This window comes from Magallana gigas, chromosome 6 (assembly GCF_963853765.1).
Source record: "Magallana gigas chromosome 6, xbMagGiga1.1, whole genome shotgun sequence".
NCBI classification, from domain to species: Eukaryota; Metazoa; Mollusca; class Bivalvia; order Ostreida; family Ostreidae; genus Magallana; species Magallana gigas.
In genome coordinates, this window is record NC_088858.1 from 40,142,648 (window position 1) to 40,166,614 (window position 23,967).

The 23,967-nt window shown below is 33.6% G+C and overlaps 2 protein-coding genes across 2 annotated transcripts; both read right to left on the reverse strand.

Annotated features, from left to right (window-relative positions):
- Nucleotides 1-289: 289 nt before the first annotated feature.
- LOC105317181 (ceramide transfer protein) lies at nt 290-13,264 on the reverse strand. Its single transcript, XM_034468665.2, has 14 exons — nt 12,898-13,264; nt 8,201-8,317; nt 7,548-7,655; nt 6,622-6,754; nt 6,257-6,364; nt 5,895-6,049; nt 5,483-5,578; nt 5,303-5,395; nt 5,111-5,182; nt 4,017-4,184; nt 3,866-3,929; nt 3,432-3,631; nt 3,149-3,269; nt 290-2,734 (listed from the first exon to the last, which is right to left on the reverse strand). Exons 1-14 carry the CDS (start codon nt 13,135-13,137, stop codon nt 2,607-2,609), a joined length of 1,803 nt encoding a protein of 600 aa, XP_034324556.2. The 5' UTR covers nt 13,138-13,264; the 3' UTR covers nt 290-2,606.
- A 1,998-nt stretch (nt 13,265-15,262) lies between these two features.
- Nucleotides 15,263-23,886, reverse strand: LOC105317179 (DNA polymerase kappa). The gene is made up of 13 exons (XM_011413738.4): nt 23,768-23,886; nt 20,777-20,931; nt 20,235-20,390; nt 19,849-19,967; nt 19,412-19,564; nt 18,682-19,180; nt 18,453-18,577; nt 18,017-18,183; nt 17,838-17,870; nt 17,090-17,186; nt 16,805-16,976; nt 15,630-16,647; nt 15,263-15,513 (listed from the first exon to the last, which is right to left on the reverse strand). Exons 2-13 carry the CDS (start codon nt 20,928-20,930, stop codon nt 15,408-15,410), a joined length of 2,799 nt encoding a protein of 932 aa, XP_011412040.3. The 5' UTR covers nt 20,931; nt 23,768-23,886; the 3' UTR covers nt 15,263-15,407.
- Between the last annotated feature and the right edge of the window lie 81 nt (nt 23,887-23,967).

Here is a 23,967-nt window from a genome sequence, read left to right on the forward strand (position 1 = left end):
GCATCGAAAATTAGCAGGTGGAAAAAAAACTCTACGGAGATGAAGAAACTAACCGCAGTGACCTTTAATCACTGATATATAATAATGTCTATACATATTCTCAGATAAAGAGAGAAACAAAACAAAGTACTGACTTTTTGCAATTGTAGGAATTGCGGTATTTACATGTAATGGAACATTGCAGAGTTTGTCTCAAAAATTCATGTATCTCTAATCTGACTTGTCTCTAGAGTTTATAAAACTTTTGAAATTTGGTCAAACCGTAAAATAAGACATGAACACAGAAACATGTAATATGTACAAAATTTAATAATTTCATGAATATATACATAAACATAAGGGGAAATGTACATACATGTATGTTTGATTGCAGGAAGATGTATATACAAAGGGAGGTAACACCACATATCACTATTCACAAACAAGTCAGGTTTATCTATGAAATGGTTTCGTATACTAGTCCACTATGCCATGATTGTAAACACTGATAGACTATATTACTTAACAAGTTAAAATGACCTGAGAACATGACAATACAACAATGTCTGATTGTGTGAAAGAGTCATATTAGTGCACTTAATCAGTGCCAGCATGGTATATTAATTTCTCTGACTTTTTTTTTTACTATACATTACATACTAATTTAAGAAATAAGTATTATCTTTGCTAAAAATTGTCTTAAATACACTGTACAAAGTTTTGAATCAATTAAAGCAAGTAGATTTTATAATACTAGTTGTGTATCTTGCACCATTATCTACATGTATATAGAACACATTTACAGTGCATCTCTAATCAAAGCAGGGCTACATTTAGTTATTACTGGTAATGGTAGAATCAGCGACTTTAGACTGGTCTGTAATACATAGACCAGTGCTGGGAGGTCCACATTCTCATGGAGACCTTGATTTAAAAGATTGGTACATGCAAAATATCTACATGCCAGACTAGTAACCAAGCTCTGCATACATCATTTAAGTTAAAGCCTTCAAGACTTCTTTCTAACTAATCCAGATTACATCTGATAAACCCCCCTCTCTCTCTCACCACTGACAATCAAAACAACAATGCGGTATAAACAAAGCGAATCTATCAATCAAGAAAAAACCCATCTTGGGTAATAACAATATATTAATGCATGTAATCTGCAATGAATTTACAACATTTATGTGAGCAAAATATCAAAACCAACTAGCATACAAGTTTAATGTGAAGGAAAAGTTAAGCTGTGCAAAGTAGATCCACAGCTATACATGTAAATGATAGTGGAATTTCCAACAACTCTTCCAGAGTTTGAGACTGTAACTTGTTAACATGAAAAAGCTGCATATCTTTATGAAACATTGGAATTCAAAGTTGATTTTATATTTTTTTCTTTTTTTTTTACAGTATTTTCTGGATGGATCACGTCTGAACAAAGAAATAGGAGTACAGTACCCTAATGAATTGACTCATGTGTCTTGACATTAATTTCATACCTCAAAATAATTTTTCATGTAAAATCAACACCATGAACTGCAAATTTATATGTCAGTTAAAAAAAAAGATGTATGGAATGGTATAAAACAATGCTGTATTTCCAATCCTATATCACATGTATTCTCATCATTTTCAGTCAAAATGTGATTTCAAGAAAATATTTTCTTCAAATCAAATATAATTGAACATGAAATCACAAAAAAATATCACAAAGAGCAGTTGAACATGAATTACAACTTAACTGCTGTTTGTTTTTGTGTTTTGAATACACTGATTTTTTCCCACAATATAATTAAAGCATTCAATCATTTAATGACAATGCAGCAGAAAATGTCCATTGAAACACTGAGCATAGAAAAATAATGAGTAGTTTATATTTTCCAAGTATATGGCCCCAGAACACTTAAAAGTCCTTTCATAGAAAGGATTAATATAATATTGATTTACTATTTTTTTTTGTAGTATAAATTGGAGAGACGACAAAAAATTCACTTTTCCTTTTCTAACATGTTTCAATTTGTAATATACAGGAATCTGATGTGCAATTTTGGTTTTAACAAATTAATTTTTTTTTCTTAATCACATCTGCAAAAAAAGACAGTCATAAAAGATTTGTACAGACATAAATATGGTACTTGGTTTTTTTTTTATATATCACATACAATAAATTAAGAAATCCATATAGGTTAAAATATATATCGTTTTATTTACATTACAATCACTTTCACAGACAGTAATCTCTTGCTCTTTTACTTTTGTACATAGCTTACAAGGTGATATTATCCTATAAAATTCATATAACTAGTTAACATATTTCTAAAATTCAAGATTGACTGGCCTTTTTAAAATCACTTATACTGGTGCATCTCACTGCAAAATCCAGTATAAATTGACCAACTGCAATACTGTTAAACATCAATTATTTGAGTACTGAATTAGCTTAAATTTAAATTCAACTGAAAATTGTTAGTTTATAAACGAGAGTGTTACAAAAAAATAGTGACTAAATATTCTCAACTTGTCACTCGAAAAAAACAGTAAAATTCAAAACACTTCTAGCATAATCTACAACAAAAGGAAGTGACGAGGAGGACAGAAGGCACAGAGAAGATATGGCTAAGCGGCTCCTAGAACATGATTGGTTTGTCCTTGACCGTGTCCTTGACATAGGAGGTGAACCGCTTCAGGAACTTGGGATACTCGCGCTTGTAAACAGCTCTCAAAACAGATGCTGGGGCCCAACCTCCGGGGTTCACTGAAGGGAAAAATAAATCAACCTTTTTATAAGTCTTATAATCATTACATTAATTAATAAGTAATGGATATATATATATAAATATATATATATATATATATATATATATATATATATATATATATATATATATATATATATATATATATATATATATATATATATATATATATATATATATATTCATTCATATATTTGAAGTAGAAAAGCAATGAACATGTACTTTTTAAAGATTAAATTACAAAAATATTACACTCACTAATTATCAAGAGTTTGCGACATGATCATTGAACACCATAATAGTTGAAAATAATGATAGTTAAATTAAATTGAGAGTTGAACACGATAATACAGGAAGCTGACACCTTGCTAGCTGAGCACCTTAATATTTAAACATCTTGACAGTCTACATACCTTCAGCAGTGTAGCTGATCTTGCACTTAATGTCATCACGACTGATATTGCCGTCTGCTGGGGGATCAATGATGGTCTCACATATCATAGCAACATTCATCGTCACTCGCACATACTTGTTCTGAAAGAGACCAGCATTACATAGATGATTTTGACCATACTTTTATTATTTTAAAAAAATCAAATTCTGTTTCTACTGACTGTGCTTCAGTGGGACAATCCTCATATTTATATAGAACTGAAAAAAGATCTAAAGAAGTATGTTCAGTGTTTGATTGCTTACAGGAATTTTGGGGTCCTCTGTTGAGTAATTGACGACTATCCACCTGTCTGGGTCCTCGTCGTTTGAGCCGGTCACATGTCGTAGATGAGACCAGAAGAGGGCATCTCTTTGTGACGCAGGCCACACCCTCTTGATGACATTGTGACTGACAAATGTGTCCTCTGCCAACCAATCGGTGCACACACTGGACTCCAGAGTAGCTGTCAATCAATCAGATAAAATTTAACATGGGTTTCATTAACAATCAAAAGTCGTTCTATTGAAAGTTTACAAAGCAGTAAATAATAACTGTTAACAATACACCTCACACTTAATAACCTTATGTTAAAAGATATTATGATTAAATACATCTACTGATTAATAATATGTACTACATGTATAATATTTGCTTTGGAAACATCAATGAAATCTGAGTATAATATGTGTGTACAAACCATCCCAGTCCATTCGAACATCAATACTCCAGAAGTAATGACAAACTTCATGTCCAGTTATACCCTAAAATTAAGGTATAAAGTTTTTACTAATTATTTCTTTTTTTTTTAATCACAGAAATGATTTCAAGAGTGGGAAATGAGCTGTTACCTTGACGACATAGGAGGCCTTGAGTGGGTCGATGACCACCCCGTTTACCTCCAGCTCCCGCTTGTACACCTTGAGGTCGCCCTCCTCCGCGATCACCTGCCAGGTGTCCTTCCCTCCCTCTGTCTTCTCATCCATCCTCGTCAGGTGGTTATCCACGAGCTGGTTAATCTAAAACACAGGCCCATCTTGTCATTTCTCCAAACACATACCCATTTTGTCATTAATCTAAAACACAGGCCCATCTTGTCATTTATCTAAACACATGCCCATTTTGTCATTAATCTAAAACACAGGCCCATCTTGTCATTTATCTAAACACATGCCCATTTTGTCATTAATCTAAAACACAGGCCCATCTTGTCATTTATCTAAACACATGCCCATCTTGTCATTTATCTAAACACATGCCCATCTTGTCATTAATCTAAAACACAGGCCCATCTTGTCTTTAATCTAAAACACAGGCTTGTCATTAATCTAAAACACAGGCCCATCTTGTCATTAATCTAAAACACACACTCATCATGTCATTAATCTAAAACACATGCCCATCATGTCATCAACACAGTCTAACTAGCATATTTAAACTTTTTTTTTTCTAAAACTATCATATACAGTCAAAATTTGTTATCTTGAACTAGATGGAACTATAAAAAAAACTTCGAGATATCCAAGTATTTGAGATAAAATACTTGGTGGTTGGGACTTACAAATCACTTTGACATATCAATTGTATTCGAGATATCAGTGTTCGAGATATCAAAGTTCAACTGTTTCATTTATTAATAGTTATATCTTTGATTCCAAGTGAACAAATTACTGTTGATTCATCATTGTTAACACCATAGTATTATATCCCCATAATTGGTATACACATTTTAAAATACAATTTTTTCCCATTGGAACAGAGAGAAAGCATATTCCCTTGTCTCACTAAATTTTCTATTAACCCATGAACATTTGCAAAACATGAAATAATTTGATTTGACAGTAATGCTGTTACTTTATATTGGTACAATAATCTAATTCTTATGCAATTAACCCAACTTTACAGGTTCTATTTAGAAAAACTGATGATTTACTGATGATGGTACCTCATTATATAATGGATGGTGTGGATTCAGGGATATCTTGGAATGATGTGAGACAGCTGAAGCCTTCTCTGTCTGAAATGATACATAATAACTCATAACTAACCCACTTGATATGTATAGTATCTACAGTGTTCTTTGTGCATTAATTCTACAAAAAATTGAATAAATAAAGAGATCAGTAAGCATTCATACCATCATCTCGTCAAACTTTTCATCTAGTCTGTCTAATCCCGCATCGACAGCATCATAGAATTCTTCCTCCTTCATTTGCGAATTAGGACCCTCCTGTAAATATGTACCCATGATGTTAAATCAACAATCATGATCAGTACAAACATGCAAAAATTCAATCCGGAATATATCTTTAAATACCTCAAAATCTGGTCCTCCAATGATGAGTTTCTGCTTTCCTCTGTCTAATGAGGCTGATTTGTAAGCTTCCTCAAACTTCTTTCTCCTTTCCACCTCCTAAAGAAATAGTTGAAGCACATCTTTATTATTTTTCTTATAAAATCATATTTGGGGTATGGATCTATAAATTCTGTTCAAAAATTATCTAAATGCAATCTTTGCTGGGCTTGAGTTCTCTTTGTTTCCAGGGTGTCCATGAAGCGCAGTGGACAATGCACTCACTTATCACCACTGCTACCCGAGTTCATGATGAAATTAATCATGTTAATACTAAGGATTAAGGATTACCATTTGACTAAATCAGTTGCAAACTCTAGACTAAGTTTGCATTATTTGATACTAATAGCACTTCAAATATCTAAGAATTTCTGACCTTTTCTAGCCTCTTTTTCCATGCTTCCTCTCTCTGTGCCATTAGTTCTATACAGTGGGTGAGTGTGTGTATGATCCCCATGGTGGTGGCTTTGAATGTGAGAGCTTCCCCTTTGAAATCCACTGCATGGCCTCCGTGTTGTTGCAATATTGAAGCTAAAATACAAATTTCATTGTTCAATATATCTCAGTTATCTTCCCTTTGCATCATGTAAGAACAAAATCTGAAAAACTGCTTTCTAGACTCAGTAATATTGGTTTTGATTTGTTGCAACGAAAATCAGATTTAGTCTAAGGTTCACAAAGACTCAAAAAAAAAATTGCAGGTAGGTTATACATTGATATAACAAAGCATGTAATCACCTAGGTCTTTGCTGTTTGGATTATGGAATAGTTGACCTTGATGATGATGATCTGATCCGGATGAGGAATCATGAGGGTCATCTGGATCTCCAATGTCATCCTCGTGTACTGAAATTCATCAAAATCCATCTAATAAGCTATTTACATGGCTGTTTCTCTCACACAAAAGTAAATTTACATCCCAATCATTGATTATTATTTGTGCCATTTAGTGGCTTGTACAGCATATTACAATTTTTTTTTCATAAAACAATTTGTAGTCTGTAATTCAATCTAATACCCGGTATATATTTCTTGACTTTGATTGATCATTCACTGGATTAAATTTATATCTAATCAACTGTAAAATCTGTAAAAAGACCTACATTCCTGAACAGCACCATTTGAGACAGCAGAGGCACAGCTGTCGAAGTAGCCCTGTAGAGTATCTATCTGTCTACACAGAATGTCTCGGAATGTTTCCATCTCTGCCACTTTCTCAGACAAACCCCGTCCCCTCTAAAATTCAAAGTAAAAGTATATTGTTAGTTTCACTGATAAATTGATATGATCATAATCTAATTAATTTTAAATATCTGTAATGCAGTGCATATATTAATTACAACAAATATTTTAAAATATAAAAAAAACTGGTAATAGCTCTTAAACTTGAACATCTATTAGAAAGACTAAGCTTTGGTTTTGATTAATCAGTCTTGAAATCATTCGATATTGCAAATTGGCCTCGGTTTAAGAAGACCGTAACGTTATTCTATGGTGATTATCTAATGCATGAATTTTGCTCAATAACAATTTTTGCAGAATGTTGTATCACTTTTGATCATGAAATGTTACTGTCTCCATGTAAGATTTGATTTTGTCTCTTGAAGAAGATATGAGTTTTCATGAAATGTTTTTTAGCCAATTAGATTTTAACTTTTCACTTTAAAGTATGATAATGCTTTTTGCTAACTACAAAACCTTCCTTTTTACAGAACATATGATTGTCCATTTAAAGAAAATCCTAGTGACTTACACTTCTCAAATTCAATCTGTCCAATTTATCAAAGTTTCAGATGTTACAGAATTTGTAACTTTAAAGTTATCCAAAATATCTTCATATTCAATAATTCCGTTTAATTTCCGTTTGAGTTAGCAAAGCTATAAATCGAACTCCTACTACATGTATCAATTCATCAATTAACATGCATATGGAGGTCATTGTACAAATGGGTCAAGGTATTTCCTCCTTGTGCTGTAAGAATGTCAGCAGCCAGAGGTGTATCAGGGATGCACAGGCTTGTGTACTCACTTTGAATGAGGAAGTGGACGTGGTGGACAGACTACATGCTGACGTAAGTGACATGAGCGATCCATGGCGACGTAAATTGTTTTCACTCCCGTATCCTGATTCCGCTTGCTACAAAAGCAGTGACATACATTTAAGAATTTAAAATCCTAAAGTATACCTTCAAATACTTTAATGTTCTTTTAATATAAAATCTCTCATTTCTCGTCTTAATAAACAATTATTCACGTAATTAGAGTAAAGGTAATTGACATACCTATAAGATTTTTATAATGGATCAATATAAAGGTAATTGACATACCTAATTTTTTTATAGGGGATCCGTACATGTATATATAATTATATATATTTTTTGAACATTTTCCATTTCCTTCTAAATCAAAGCCCCTGTATTTCTAGTCTTCATAAATCTAATTACTGTAGGTTCATTAATATTTGTTAAATACCAATTTTCATAAATTTGGTTTTTAAGTTACCAGTAATCCACAAAATTAAATGTTCATTGAAATTCAAATTCTAATAACATCTTGTATTGATAATATCATTGTGATACTCACTAAATTCACAAAAATTGATGCGCAAGAATATGAATGAAAGCAAAGTACCGGTTATAAAGGTCAAGAACTAACAGTTTTCAATCATATATCTGTCCATACCCTGTGCAGTTCAATGGCGTTCATCCATTTCTGCCTCTCCTCCTCGTCTTTGGCTCTCAGGTACCAGACGCTGTCATTGACCCCCACATCAAACCGACAGTCATCAAACTGGTGGGGCTACAAACAAAAGTACTTACAATATCATATCTCTGTTAATATTGGCAAGTCTGCCTGAAACACAATCCTGAGAACTCTCACCAGCATTCTATAAGATTCCTGTGATTGTAGTTTCAATATATATTTTATGAAATTGTTGATAATTAAGTACTATGCAATAAAACGGGCAAGGAGTAATTTTGGTAAGAGAATCACAAATACATGATGCTAAGAACTGAAAGTTCTTTCCTTCTCTAAAGAATTCAAATATGTTTTTTAAAAAGAAATAGAAAAGCATATTTTGTTTTTCATTTTCTTTCTACTGGGCGGGTTGCAGACCAGGAGTAAAGTTGTTTAGATTGGAGTTCATCTCTGAACATTAAAGAAATGTACACAAGGAAAAACTTATGGCATTTACTCATTACTCTTGATGTGCCGAGTGTTTATGATAATGCTATTATTCTAAGGAATCTGGTATTCAAAGAAAAGATACATTCGTCAAATCTATCACATTCCTATATATCTGCTATAATTTTACTCCAACATTCTGCTTTCCAGCAAATTTATCTGTGACCTATTTTTTGAGCTATTGATGTCATCCATGGCTGTAAATTCATAATCAAACGAGGAATTCCTTGTTTGCATTCTTTGCATTCACCTGTTACAAAGCCATCATACAGACGCCATAAATCAGATACACATGTAAACTGTCGGGGAGAACTACCATTAGGCACACAATATCTATGTAGTATACAATGAATTAGGTACTTTTTTCTCACAGTTTCAGGGAGCAGTGACCAGACAGTCATCGAGTCTACGTATTACTACTAATCAGTGAATGAACTAGAAAAGTAACTGTCCGACAGATATAACAGTTTGACAAGTAGATTCTACTGTTTATAGTGATGTCAGTGTACTACAATACATTGTATACCATAACATTTCTCTATTCCTCTCTTTCTTCTTCTCTCTATCTCTCTCACTCTAAATTCAGTATACATGTACTACATACAGTGTTTAGTACATCACAACATATCTCTCTTTTTCTCTCTCTTTCTCATGTTTTATTAAATTTAGTGTAGCATATATAGTGCATTTTACATTATAATCTCTCTCTCTCTCTCTCTCTCTCTCTCTGTGAAATTCTACTTAGGTCAATGAGAAAAAAATGAGGAGAAAAAAATCTGATAGCGATGTTGGATGTTTTGGTGTGTTTTCAATAGCACATCAGCAGATGTTACACCTAGACGAAAACATAGAATTAACAACAACACACACCAATTGTTGTCCTATATTAACAGCCAAAAAACCACACATATCTCACAGAATATGCAATAAAGACATTCCAGTAGCTTTCACAAACACTTAAGCCACAGAGTGAGAGTGGGTTGTCACTGTGAACATCCCAGGCATTCTTGACCTACATGTAGGACTCTGCCTCTTATATTTCATATCTTGTTGATAATGAAGTGCGACATTTCTCTTATTTATTCAATTTGGAAGTTCTGCGTGGTTAAGAAATATATGTAAATATTGATTAATTGAGAAAATATCATAGATAATTTTTGGTTTAAAATCTTCCTTTCATATAAATTGGTCAAGTTTTCACTCACACACAACAAAAAATCATTGTTATTGTATCTACACTAACAGTAAAATCTCAAACCATATCTTGTAATAGAAACACTATCTTATGTCTCATCACCCTGAGTCATGCTTTAGATAAAGCTGTTATACTACATCAGCAATCTGAGTTCACCCACCAGTTCATGCCATGTCTGGGGGGCAGTATGAGTCGTCCCCATGACGGATGGACAGTGGTCATTAATTGATTTGTAAGACCTCCCTCCCTCATTGATTTCTATTGATACTGATACTTCAGGGTAGATTTTATTACCCTTCCTCAATCATATTAATGGGCTCTATATTATGGCTTACTATGTCAACAACTCTTACAACTAACATGTGAAGTGAAGCCAGATTTACCGGTAGATGAATATAAGATGATACTGAACTATCTGCAGAAAGTAAAGCTGTGCTTTGTCTTGCGAACTAACCTATTTATCTTTTTGCTATTACAGCACTATTATAACACTTTTCCATAAAACATCAAAGTGTGTAAGCATTGACTAGTTTTAAATAAATATCCAGATAACAGTGTCTGACAGATAAACCTGAAGATAAAGAGTGTCATAGGATTTTTTAACTTATTCGTTATGCAATATTTCTACGTGGGCATCACTGCCTTATTTTCAGTGTAAATACAAATTTGCCATACAAAAAAAAAATGATTAAATCAATACCTCATGAAATGAATTTAAAGAAATGAAAAAATGAGTGGGTGATCAATGAATAAATTCCTGAACCACACGAAGGTGTGTAATTTTCTTCATGAAAACTGTGTTCTCTTGACATCTCTCTGTCCTATGGCCCCCAGGTAAAACCAAGGTGTGCATCTACAGTATTTAAGATATGCTCCACCTTTCTAGACATTCTGACAATAGTTTACACACATTAACTCTTGACATAAGCAAGCCCCTATGTTCTTAACAATCTGTATTACAAAACCAAACAACAATTTTGCTTTCATTAGAATTAATGAAGGAAATTCAAATTCAAATGTACAAAACTTTCTTCCTGTCAGCTACAGGTGTAAGCTCTGCACACATCACTTAATTCTAAAACCAGATTGCCCATATACATGTATTAGGTGTATTAAAAAACAACTATATCTGCCTCCTAACCAGTCTAAGACAATGACTTTTTTTTATATTAAACTTGTCATATACACTCAAATTGTCTTTTCCTCTGATTTTCTGTTTTTGACTCATACAAACACAATTAAAATATCCTGGTCCTCTGAGATTCAGTCAAATACACAGTCAGCTGTGTCTGACACATAAATCTCCACCCCCAGCTGTAAGGACATCTCTCTGACAGTTCAACATGAAGTGACAGTGTGGATCATAAATTTACACACCCCTCCCCCTGAAAGTTGTACACTTATTGGACATTCCTTAATACCCCTACTATCTTTTAATGTTGTGGTTCTCAAAAAAAAAAAAAACGCTAAAAGGATTTTTTGGCATTGACAACTGAGTGTAAATGCTGTTATTATTAAACTAAAGGAATGTTTTACGGATATTTCCACAATTTTCCCTTCCCTTTCCATCTAAAAGTTGATTTTTCATACATGCATTAGTTTAAGCCAGGAACTTATTTAAAAAGGATTTCATTGCTAAATTCTGACCATATAAAATTTCCTCCTAAGGGTCAAATAACAGCCTTCGTGTCTAGTGTACATGCAGTCTTTACTTTTATTATTTATTTACATTTTTAGTGCTGTAATTGTTTTTCTTTCATTGGTAATAAGGAAGTTTTTTTTTCTATTTCCAGTAGTTTTAATTCCCTCGATAAATGAGATATTTAAGATATTCATCATATTTTTTTTCTTTAATTATACCAAAAAAACAACTTTTGTGTTGATGGAGCATCCAAACAGACTCTCTATTCAATTCTAAACATCCTGAACTTTCCTGTTTCATGGAAATTTTCTTCATTATGATAATTGATAACAACTGATTTAAATATACTGATTAGAAAAAAAACCACGTGTACAGTTTTATTGAAAGAGTTATATGTGTTGACTGTATAAAATTTTAAAATACACTATCATATTAATTCATAAAATCTTAGTATCACATAATCCAAATCTCATATTATAATAGGCATATTCATCTAAGCAATGAAACAAAACTGTAAATCTGTCTTAACATTTGAAGGCATAATTTTTTCCGAATTTACAGTTTTTCAACTTTACTGGCAAAAGACCAGTTCTCATCAATTACCATATATATCACTAGTGCACTGTTACATCACAAAATTTTTTTATCATGTGTTGATAAATGACGTAACAATGCACTGGTGAGAAATGGTACTCGGTGAGATCTGGTGGCATGCCAGTACATAGTACAGTGTACTAAATCAGATTCAAGCGGCTCAATGTTCTGTAGAAAAGGGATGCAAAATGTGGATTCATAAAAGTACAGGCTCTTTGTGGAATTAATGGATACCACTTATTCATCAACACCTCCACTCATTTGTAATAAAAACAGTTACTTTAATGGGACTTGATTACTGTCCTAACAAACAAATGATATTAATTAATATTATACTGGCATGCCACCAGTTCTCGCCAGTACATTGTGACGTAATTTTATCAACACATAAAATAATAGACGAAAAATGACGTCACAATGTACTGGCGAGATATGGTACTCGGCGAGAACTGGTCGCACGCCAGTATTATTAATAAAAATATTGAATATCTACCATTATTCACTTTTGAGAAGTGGACAGACATAGCCTATATGGATGTAGGCTATGCCTGTCCACTTCTCAAAAGAGAATAATCTACCATTAGCTTTCCATAAATAAGAATCAATAATCGCCAGCCTGAATGAAAAAATTGTAACCTTTGCAAATGACCAACAAGAGTTGATATTTATTTACAATAAATAACGATCAGCTGAACTGATTACATGTCTATTGGCGAGAAAATTCGAGTTGCAGTTCAATTGTACAAGGGTTAACCATCTTACCGTAACAGTGGCCTTTGATAGGCTGACGGCTCCTCTACATCCATACGACGTGTCGTTCTCTGATTTATAATAACTCAATGTTCCATCTTTTAAAACAATAAATCGATCTTGCCAACCGTGTAAATAATTCGTCCATTTACTCAAAGAGTCTTGAAACTCTGGCAATGAATTTTCATAATCAGAATCATCGTTTTCTTCATCGTCAGTAAGACTAAGCACATCCGTGCGTTCTTCTGCCATATCAAATCTAAATCGTTCGACACCCTCTTGTTTTACATATTTATCAGTGCCACCAAAATTTGCAGAACTAGATAGGTAGGTGTTTATGTTCAAGATACCGACATGATGATGTCATCAAGGAAATTGCGAAATAGAGAAAACCAATATGAACTGCCAAAACAATTCCGGAAAAAGCTTCGACAGCAAAGGAAGTGCATATGCAGACTTTCTCATAGAAAATTATTCACGGAAAACATTAAATAAAAAGAAATAATTCATAAGTTTTTCATCACATTGATTTTCTGCATTCACGAGTTTTATACCATTTGAACATAAAATAGATTAATATATCTATATGTTGTTCAAATACCATCAAAGCTTTTTATCAGCTCACCTGAGCTGAAAGCTCAAGTGAGCTATTTTGTCTGTCGTCCATATACTTTTCATATACTCACAAGGGGTTCAGAGTTTGATGTAGGTTTATATCCCATATATAAACAATTATTTAAGATTTTTTTTGAGAACTGCAATACTGAGCAACATATAATATAACTATAAAATCATCTTGTTAAAAGGGACAATGGATGATAAACATAAGAATACCCAGGGGGAAAATGGGTTTTTATTTATACAGGATTTACATGTATTATACTACATTGTCTAGGTAGTTTGTATTATGACTCCATTAAGTTGATTATATCATACCTATCTCAATCCTCAGGTGACTGATTTGGCCCATGAGCATCTTTTGTTTCATTTGCACACAAGTTTACCTGCATTTTTACCCAGCTACAAAATTGCATGTGATAAGGATGAAATGGGTAATTATCCTTCAGCACAGCATTAGGGTGTCCAAGAAGCGCAGTGGGCAATGCACTGATCGCTTCTCACTGCTGTGACCTGGGTTAAATCCCATGATCATCAGCAGTTGTATGCAATAAGGTACGAGGGTAGCCCTCTTGGACACATGGGTTTTCTTCGGATACCCAGGCCTCCTTCCACATCAATGAGCCCCTCGCTCACATCTGCATGCACTGATCAAGCAAATTTTTCCAGGAAGGTCTGACATTTATTTGAGTTTGCCAGCGGAGGTCCGCATCATATTTTTGGTAATTTTATAATGTAATCTAAATAAATGTGAATTTTGTAGGGAGGGTCTGGACCCCCTGACACCCCCTCTAGACCTGTACATGATCTGTGCCATTGAGAGATATATAATATAAGTTGTTACAGCAGAACTTGTTTATCAATTGTTGTAAAATAAATAAAGTTCAGGTAAATTAGGTAGAATAACAATACCAAAACCAGTACAGCAATGATATGTGGAGGATATACCAGGTATCTGTCAGTTACCAGTAATAAAGCCAAAACTGTAATAGACACTATCAAGATTGTGACCATCTCAAAGAGCCAAACTTTGATAAAAGACATAAATATAAAACTCCTTTTTGCGGACTTTGCTTTGATCAAAATTTTTCACACCCCTTATCTATAGGCAGTCTTTTGGTAAAGCTATTAAAGGGCGGGGGGGGGGGGGGGGGGGGGGGGGGGGAATTATGCTTTAAAACTGAAATTCAAAGAGATCTGCTAGGACCATAACAATTGACTTTAAAATTTGGCTCATAATTACTGCACACCCTTTCCACCCAATTATTGTGAAGTATAAGCAAGATAGGGCCAAATAGTAAGAAAATATAGTCCAGACAAGAAATTTTTTACAGGTGATACAAATTTCACCTTTTACCTAAAAACTTTATTCAATGTCTACATCCTCATCAAAAGGCACTCCTTTGTTTAAATATGGACCACACTGGGGAAAGAGTATGGTCCAGACAAGGATTTGTAGATGGCTGCTTTGACCTTAAACTAGAGACAGTTCAGTGTCACTGCACAACCTTTAACAAAAGTCAGTCTGTGGAAAATGAGCAATACTTGGGAAAGAAGAGAAAATCTATCTTATCACGATAAAACATCTGCAAATCCAAACCCTTATGCCTTGATGTAAGTAGGGTAATACAAGTAAAGTCAAAACAATGTTTAGTTAAAACATCATATTTAATACTATAACGTGTATTATTTTTTAATATCTAAAATAAAGATGCTAGAGTAGTATCTGTGCCTATATAATTACTAAGACGGTAATTCAATTTATTTTAAAATCTTTTGATTTGCCATAAAAGCAAAGGAAAACCCCACTTCTTTTTATTTTAAACCAACAATTTTAAAAAATCTTTTTCATCTTAACATTTGGACATATAGCTAGTCAATTTGCACAACTTTGCAAATCTATGTCAAGTGTTCATTTGGAAAAATGTGGCTATACTTGGGCACTTTGTGCCACTGTCCTGTCTTTTTCTCTTCCCTCCGAGTCCCTTAGATCCTTGTTTCTCAAAGGATCTACACAAAAAAGAAAAGAAAAGAGATAAAACCTGTTGATCTCGGGCCAATGGTAATCAAGAGATACAGTTAAGCATAGTTAAAATAGTCATTTCAATGACACAGTAAACACTAACCTCTTATTGCTATTTTTCTGTTCCTTGAGGATTTCAGTAATGGTTCCCTTGCATAAACAACTGTCTACATGTTGGTTAAAGGCATCCAAGTCGGCTCCAGTCTGCTCCATAAAGCATACCGGGCATACCAGTGTTTCTGTAGTGTTACCGTCTTGAGATTTTGTTAATTTTTCTACAGAAGATTCTGTATCAATTGTCTCTTGAATTTTTGATGTACTTGGTTCATCACTCAATGCAGATGCTGTCACAAAACTTTCCTGGGTTACAGTAACTACTGAGTCTTGAAATTTCACTTTTCCTAGATTCTGCGAAGTTTTAAATCTTGAATTGATGAGTTTTGGAGTGCTGGTGGAACTTTTTCGTTTTGGGGTAACTGTTTTCCTGGAAGGAGTCTTTTTACTCTTTGGACTTTCATCCTCTGGTGTATATCTTGAGCATTCTTTTACCACAGATTTACTTAAACAGGTGTCAATATGGTGATTAAAACCATTTAGGTCACTGCAACCAACTTCATCTCCACATACAGGACAGGTATACCAAACAGTGTTGGACTTTTCTTCTGTGGTGTTAATGTTAGCAGCACCCTCATCTGATAATGGTTGCCCATCACTTTCATTTTCACACCTAGGTATTTTCGCATAAGGTTTTTCAGTATTCATCTCCTTTGAAACTGGATTTGTCACAGAAACTAGATCTTGTACATTATCACCTTGATTACCATCTTTTTCTACAGTTATTAAGTTCTCGTTAGGACCTTGTTCCATATTGTTACCACAGTGATTGAGTTGACCTTGTGTTGTGTAATCTGAATTTTGTTCCGGTTGATTGGTTGATACATTATTTTTCACGGAACACTGAACCAGCTCATCAACTTGTTTATCATAAGAACACTCATCCTTGCCTTGGTGAGTTTCATTCTTTCCAATCTTTTCTCCCTTCTTCACAAACTGAATCAATGTGTTCTGTTGTTTCTTGTTGGATAACAGGGTCTGATCAACAAGAGTGCTCATTCTAACCCCTTAAGATGGATTAAAAGAATTAACAGAAAATAAATAACAAACATACATATTTGGATGGTTCATCTGTGTGCAATTAATTTTTCTCAAATTAACACAATTTTGAAATAAGAATCAGACACCATTCATTTTGAAACATTATTATTTTAAAAATCTTACCCATGAGTCTTAACTGGAGAGGATGAGGGTGAACATTTTTCATCTCCTTACAGAGAAGATCTTTTGCTGCTATGTATATAACTTCAGCATCATTGGTGTAATCTGGGAGGGAGAAGGCTCTAGTCTTCACATCAAACTTAACTGTCTTTATCTTGATGCTCACTGTTTTACCCTGAAATTGCAGTTTTTGCCTTCAATGAATTCTAACCACTGCATGTAGCTTTCGCTATCAAAATTAAATGCATTGCTTCGAAGTTTTTCATCTTAGATAAAAATTTAATTTACTTTGAGTGCCTCTGATTGCAGATCTTCAGCGAGTGAGTGACACAACTCCAGACATTTACTGTACAGCTCGGTGGGGGCACTCATCTCAGGGAAAGTCCTGAAAATTCAGTCATATCTATTACAACATTACCGGTATATAGAAAAAGCCCATGAGCCACAACGCTTACCAAAACAAAAATACCAACATGTGACAGGAGCATTTATCTAGTGTTTTTTAAATCACAATAATTTTAACAATGTCTTATATAATTACATAATGCATGTATATTTCATACTATACTTAACCTTACCCCTACTCTTGAAATGAATATGAAACACCAATTTTTAGTACCTGTATTATTTCACACTTCTTTAAACCAGCTATTTCCATTTTGATTTTTACTAATTGTAGCATTCAAATTTTCTATGAAAATTTATCTTATCCCTTTTGTTTTCATTTACCAACTGCTGTGGGTCATGGTTTAAACTTAATACTTTTTGGTCATTTGGTTTTGGAGAGTCACTTTTTAAACACACAATCCAATTTTCGGTATATTCTATTTATTTCTCTTGATATATACACGTATGTGACCCTTCATGTGAAGAAATTTGAAAGTCTCTATCTAAGGATATTTTTGTAATAACTTTGGTTGACTTTGATCTATCTGTACCAGAGAAGAGAATGAAAAGTTAATGATAATGTTATTGAAAAAAAAGCACCGATTAATTTTAGGTCAGATATCAACATCAATTTTTAGTTTCCAAATACCTTTCAGTACTCATGCTTTTTCTTTCTCCATCTCTGTAAAGAGAACAAAAAATACCTTAAGGATGTTATCATCATATCACATGAACATATTTGACTCTATCAAGTAATTAGGTGAACAAGTAATGTTTTATGACTGCAGTCTCTCTCTCTCTCTCTCTCTCTCTCTCTCTCTCTCTCACCTTTCAACAGTTGTTGATCCAATACCAAGACAGATTCTCATGAAGTAGTTGAAGGAGATTTGAGAGTAAAGGTGATAGAGAAGTCCTCTCTTGTCATACAAGTCTTGACATGTCCTCACTTCTACTGCATTCAGCATTCTCTCCGAGACTTTCCCAATCCCACTTATCTATACATAAAACCCCCCAAAATTATGACAATCAATTATTTCATTAAATTCAACAATTTAGATATAAATAAAAATGTTATTCCTTTTTAAACTAAAAAATTTTCTATTAATACTGAAAATCAAATACTGTTAATTTTTTTTTTTATCTCAGTATGGTGAGTTGAGAACTGATCTGTGATAATGAACTTTTGTCAGCAAGTAGTCATTTTAATCATATCACACAGAAAATATAGCTGGTCTGTAAAAGATATTGTTTCCTGCATGATCACCTTTCTGATCGGAAGTTTCCTTATGAAAGACATAACATCCTCCACTGTAGAAGGAATGATGTATTGGCCATTTGGCTTGTTCATGTCAGAACACACTTTGGCTAGCATCATATTAGGAGCAATACCTACAAAAATGAAGACCAGCAAATGTAATATTTAGTCACTTTGTAACTCTATCTTTTAAAGTAAAAAAAATATGGATGGTAGAAATTTGTATTAAAACGCATGCCTGCACTGGCAGTCAAACACGTTTTTTGCTGAATCCTGCAGCGCATTTCTTTTACAGCATCCTCCAGGGATGTTTGAAATGTCACAAGTTCAAACCCAGGTATAGATTTTCCGCACGCACCACAAACGTCTGATGGACTGTCCTTGACCTTAAGAATTCCATTCTCACAGACACTGAGACCCAAGGTCTCATTTAAATCACACAGACAAAAGCTTTTGTCAAAACTATCACAGGTGCGGCATATGACTGTTCGTTCCTTCTCCGACAAACCACTTCGCTTTGTCATGTGATCTGTAAAATCTAGATATGCTTCATCTAAGCTTACAGTACAGTAGTTGGGGTCAAAGGTTGCAAGAATCTCCCTGACCTCTTTGCTCACTGATGTGTATTTGTCAAAGTGAGGCGGAACGATGACTAGCTCTGGACACAACTTCTTCCCTATAAATCCAGGCATGGCTGCTCTCACACCAAACTTTCTGGCATGGTAATTGGAGGTTGACTAAAATATTCAAGTAAAATAACCACACATGTATATGTAATTACCATAAACACTGTACTCTTTAAAAAATAAGGTCTATGTTATCAATTAATGTACTTTTTATAATGAATAACATCACTAATATTATTTGCTTGTATAAATAAAAATTTTAAATTATAGTAAAATTTCAGTTGAATATATCAGTTGTAAAAATCAGAATATTGGGTTTTGCAATAAATACATGGTAGTTACCAGCATAGAGTTTCCTCCCACGGCCATAGGTTTGTCTCTCAGGGCAGGGTTATCCCTCATTTCTACAGCAGCATAGAAAGCATCCATATCCACATGTACAATGGTCCTACTCAAGTCTCTCAGTCTATCAAATTCTTCCAACAGGAGATCTGCCTTCAAAATCAAAACAAAAACTTTTTTCCCAGATATTTTGCAGAAATTCTGTATTATTTCCACATAGAAAAATTAAAATCACCACAATGTATTCAATTTTTACAATAATTAATTTATAAGAAATCAAATTTTACTTTCTGTGGGGGTTGTGGTGGGGTGGGGGTGGATTTGCAGATGTAGAGATCAAATGTATTTTACTATTTTAAAAATTACATGCATAAGTTGAGTCCTTTTTTTTTTTTTTTAAATCATCATAAGCAATCCTCTCCGATTACAAGCCTCACCTCTGTCTGAGCTGTGTCTAAATGCTCCTGTGTAATGGCCTTCAGCTTCTGTTTTTGTTCCTCTATTCTCTTTGTGACTTGTTCTTCCTTTTTTCTTTCATTTTCAAAATATTTTGATCCTAAATCATAGTTAAAATTTTTTTAAACAGAATTGCAACAGTTGAAAAATCCATGAGCATATCTCTCAAATGGTTCAATCATTTTGCTTTATTTTCTGAAATAACAGAAATTTTGACAAACATTAGTGGAAAAGTTATTCCTTTCTTGAGGTTGTGTTGAGAACAAGGAACATTTTGTATAGATTCATAATCTGATGTGTCTTCAGTGTATAAAACAGGGACACATTTCAAAAATTCTTCCAACGATTAATGGTTAAAAATATGAACCTTTGGATGCTTCAAATATGATCTGGTTGATGCGTCCCTTGTCTAGTCCAGACATGCCTGCTTTATTGTCATTTAGTAACATTCTGGACATCAATGTCTCACTCGATGATTTGTCTTCACTCAGCATTCCTTTATTCTGCTTCCCTTCTGTAGGTTCTGTTAATCAACAATACAATCATTTACCTGATTTACTTGGTATCTATTGCATCATTGTTTTTATACATCAATAACTTCAGTATCTAATCATTATTCTTTAGACATCTTTCGACCTACATATGTATCATAAATGATTAGCCATTTCTATTATTGATTACAGTAGGAAGAAGATTCAAATTGAATAAACGAGAGAGAGAGAGAGAGAGAGAGAGAGAGAGATTATGATGTAAAAGTATCAAAGTAATTGGTTATTTCAAAATGTAAAGTTTATAATGACTTCTATCTATCAAGATCATAATTTTATATAGTCAAGCTATGTATTATCATAAACAATTCACTTAAAAATTTGGATGTCCCTACAGTAAACATGCAGATCTCAGTCATACCTGCACTGTTTTCTGACTGGTCGAGGTTGTCTACATCCTTTTTCCTGTCCAGTAGTTTTATTCCAGAGTTGAGATTACCATCCCAATTAATGGCCATCCAGTCTTCTTCTTCCTCCTCATCTGATGATTCTGGAGTTTTGTTCATCGTGTCCATTCTAAATAAAGATTACAAGTCACAAATGCTAGATTACTGGTGTTTTAACCTTTCCCTTGCAAATAGAGCTGAAAGAAATGTTTTTGATAATTCAGCGCAATTGCAATCAAAGCTTTCCAAGTTTTGCGTCTATAATGTTTATGTAACTGATTATTAGTAACCAAACAGCTACTTCTTGAATGAACTAACAAGAACAGTTCTAATTAACATGATAATTAATTTGTATTAATTCAGCACGATGTGAAGTAATCACAATTATCTATGCCTCATCACACAGAAGGTGGTGTACAGTTCATGAAATATATTCTGTTCAAAAGCAGCAATTTTTTTTTTTTTTAAATAAAACTATCTTAGCTCTTGGTTACTTTTTAAAAGTACAGTAAAACTCGGCTATAGCGAAGTCCTACGGACCAATGGATTTACTTCGTTATATCTGCGATTTGTTATATCTGTATAAAGAATTCGTAATAATAACTATAGCAAATTCACTATATACATGTTTTCTTTCACCAGACTATAATTTTTGCTAAGGCCTATCAAAAAAAATTCTGTGTTTCAGGTAACCCGACCTAACCTACAAAAATGGCCCGATCCTACCATTTTTAGACAGTGTTTTAAAAATTTCCCCAGGCCGATTTTGCATGGCGGTACCGCCATGCATTGAAGATCCCCCGCCATGCATAACACAATGCCGCCATGCTTCCCGCTATGCATGTTTATTTCAAAGCAAAATTCTTTTTCCAATTATTACACATCTTAACTGTAATTAGTAGATATAAAGTTGTCGTTTCTCCGCTCAAACTTCAGGAAAAACACTTGCACCCGCAGTGAGCGCAGTTAATTTCGACATCGATCTCGGCAAGGGGGCACACGTGGTTTACGGTTTAAGGACTTAGCTTATGATTAAGATATATTAAAACTGAGTTTATTAATTGGTGATTAATGCATAAATAGAGACGTGATTACTTCTTGTTTTAATATAATGTGCTTTTTTCGACATCTCCGCCATTATCGAATGTTGTGGATTTTCCAAAATCTAAAAATAGCACAATGTTCACTCGATGGAGTTAGCTTGGATTCGATGTGCTTGAACTCTTTATTTGCCGCAAGGATATTGGAAACTTGACAAAATGTACATAATAAAGAAAGAAAAAACTACAGTTATTTGCAGAAATGCACGGAAGCGATGTCACATGACTAGAAACATCGTATATTGTATGCCTATGAAAATGATTGACTGTGTACATACACATAAACGGGGAAGGGGACTGGTGTCAAGATATCACAGAAACTTTGATATGGACCCCCAATTTAAACAAGAAATATTAACTGCCCAGAATAAGTTGAATCAAGTTTGCTGTAATTGTATGGACTTGTTCTGCCTATTTCTTGTTCAACACCCCCTAAAAAAATCTCTTCTATATAATATGTAGAAGAAGGAGTGGGACAGAAGCTGATGTTGAACTGCCATGTGAATCTATATGTCTTGTGTTTTGTGAAAACTTGTGAGGACCAACCTTTTAAAAAACTGATTTTTGAAAAAAAATGTTATTAGTTTTGCCAGAAAAAAAACAGAAAAATTGTATATTAAATATACACAGATATTAAAATATAATTATGAATTGAAATGATACTTGTTGATGTAGATTTCATGAAAATGCATCAGTTATAGTACATATCATGAAGTACGTTTCATCAAATGGTTATACTATTACACACAGTGATTTCGCCGGCTTAGGCGCTTTAATACCGCACCTCGCACTTACTCTGACAAACTCCCCCCCCCCCCCCCCCCCATGCTTCAAAAATTTTCTGGGGAAAACACTGTATTACAGTCTATTACAGTGTAATAGATGTCTGATTTTATCCGATTGTGATTTTATCTTATTTCCAATAAAAAATACGTTTTTAAATATGAAACAAACAAACATTCTTAGGATTCATACAAAAAAAAAATATGATAAAATAAAAAAAAATCCCTACCTACCTAACCTAATTTTTTCATCAATGTTACCCTAAACACACAATTTTTTTTGTTAGGCCTAATTGTGGCTTTAAATAAAAAAACATTACTTTTGGTAGTGCGAACTTTTCAATATGTAAAGAAATTCGCTATAAAAATGTTAAAATTGTTATTATTCACCTCTAGGAGACTTAAAACTTCGCGATATCTGAGAATTCGCGTTTTCCTAGTTTGTACTAAAAGTTTTACTGTAGTTTGTAAAACTACATATTACTGTACAAAAACTGGCATTCACTTACATGCGACTTTCTCTATGTAAAAGACAAATTGTATTAAAGTAGCAAAATAAACCTACTTTGAATTATTAAATAAAGGTATCCAGGTCCAGGGATTGTATTTAACCTGTAGAAAGAATATTAATCTTACCGTGACCAGGCTACGCTCAGGTCACAGTAAGAATTCGTCCCATATACTTGCAATGTAGCAGCTGCGATGCTGATCAGCTTCGCGTCGATTTTAATTTCAATTTTCAAACTTGATGATAAAAGTGGCAGCAATTTCGTTGCAAAAACAGTTAATGTGGTAATAAGGGATTATAAAAGAGCAACATTGTAGGTATTTGAGAGCAATCATATGAAAATTTAGGCGAGATACAGCGCGATATAATTTTTTTCATTTGCTACAAAGCGAGTATATGGGACGAATTCTATCGTTAAACCGGATCCGTAGGACATCTGTCATTTTAACGATAGAACATTCTATCTATTTAGCCTGTAGCAGTAAGTTATTTAGCAACGTAAAAAAATTAATGTCACCATTGGACAAGCGATATATAGCACAAAAGTGACAATCAATACATGAATAAATAACTCACCTTACAATATAAATATGATCTGGTAATAATCAGGGGCTTGCAAAATGATCACAGATTAAAATGTCTTGCTAAATATCATTTCTTTCAACATTGCCGCCATGTGTAGCGACAGTTTTCCGAGCCCGATGTAAAAACAAGAGGCTCACGGGCTTCATTGCCCACCTGAAAATTTGTCAAAAACAAATTTGGCACATGAAGGG

Coding starts and splice junctions, on each gene's coding strand:
- LOC105317181 (XM_034468665.2), bottom strand. CDS start 13,137: ATGGCAGAAGAACGCACGGATGTGCTTAGTCTTACTGACGATGAAGAA. Junction 7,656..8,200: donor ACGCCATTGAACTGCACAGG/GTATGGACAGAT, acceptor CTGCTTTTGTAG/CAAGCGGAATCAGGATACGG. Junction 4,185..5,110: donor ACCATCCATTATATAATGAG/GTACCATCATCA, acceptor CCTGTGTTTTAG/ATTAACCAGCTCGTGGATAA.
- LOC105317179 (XM_011413738.4), bottom strand. CDS start 20,930: ATGGACACGATGAACAAAACTCCAGAATCATCAGATGAGGAGGAAGAA. Junction 19,968..20,234: donor CATATTTGAAGCATCCAAAG/GTTCATATTTTT, acceptor ACTATGATTTAG/GATCAAAATATTTTGAAAAT. Junction 17,871..18,016: donor GGATCAACAACTGTTGAAAG/GTGAGAGAGAGA, acceptor TTCTCTTTACAG/AGATGGAGAAAGAAAAAGCA.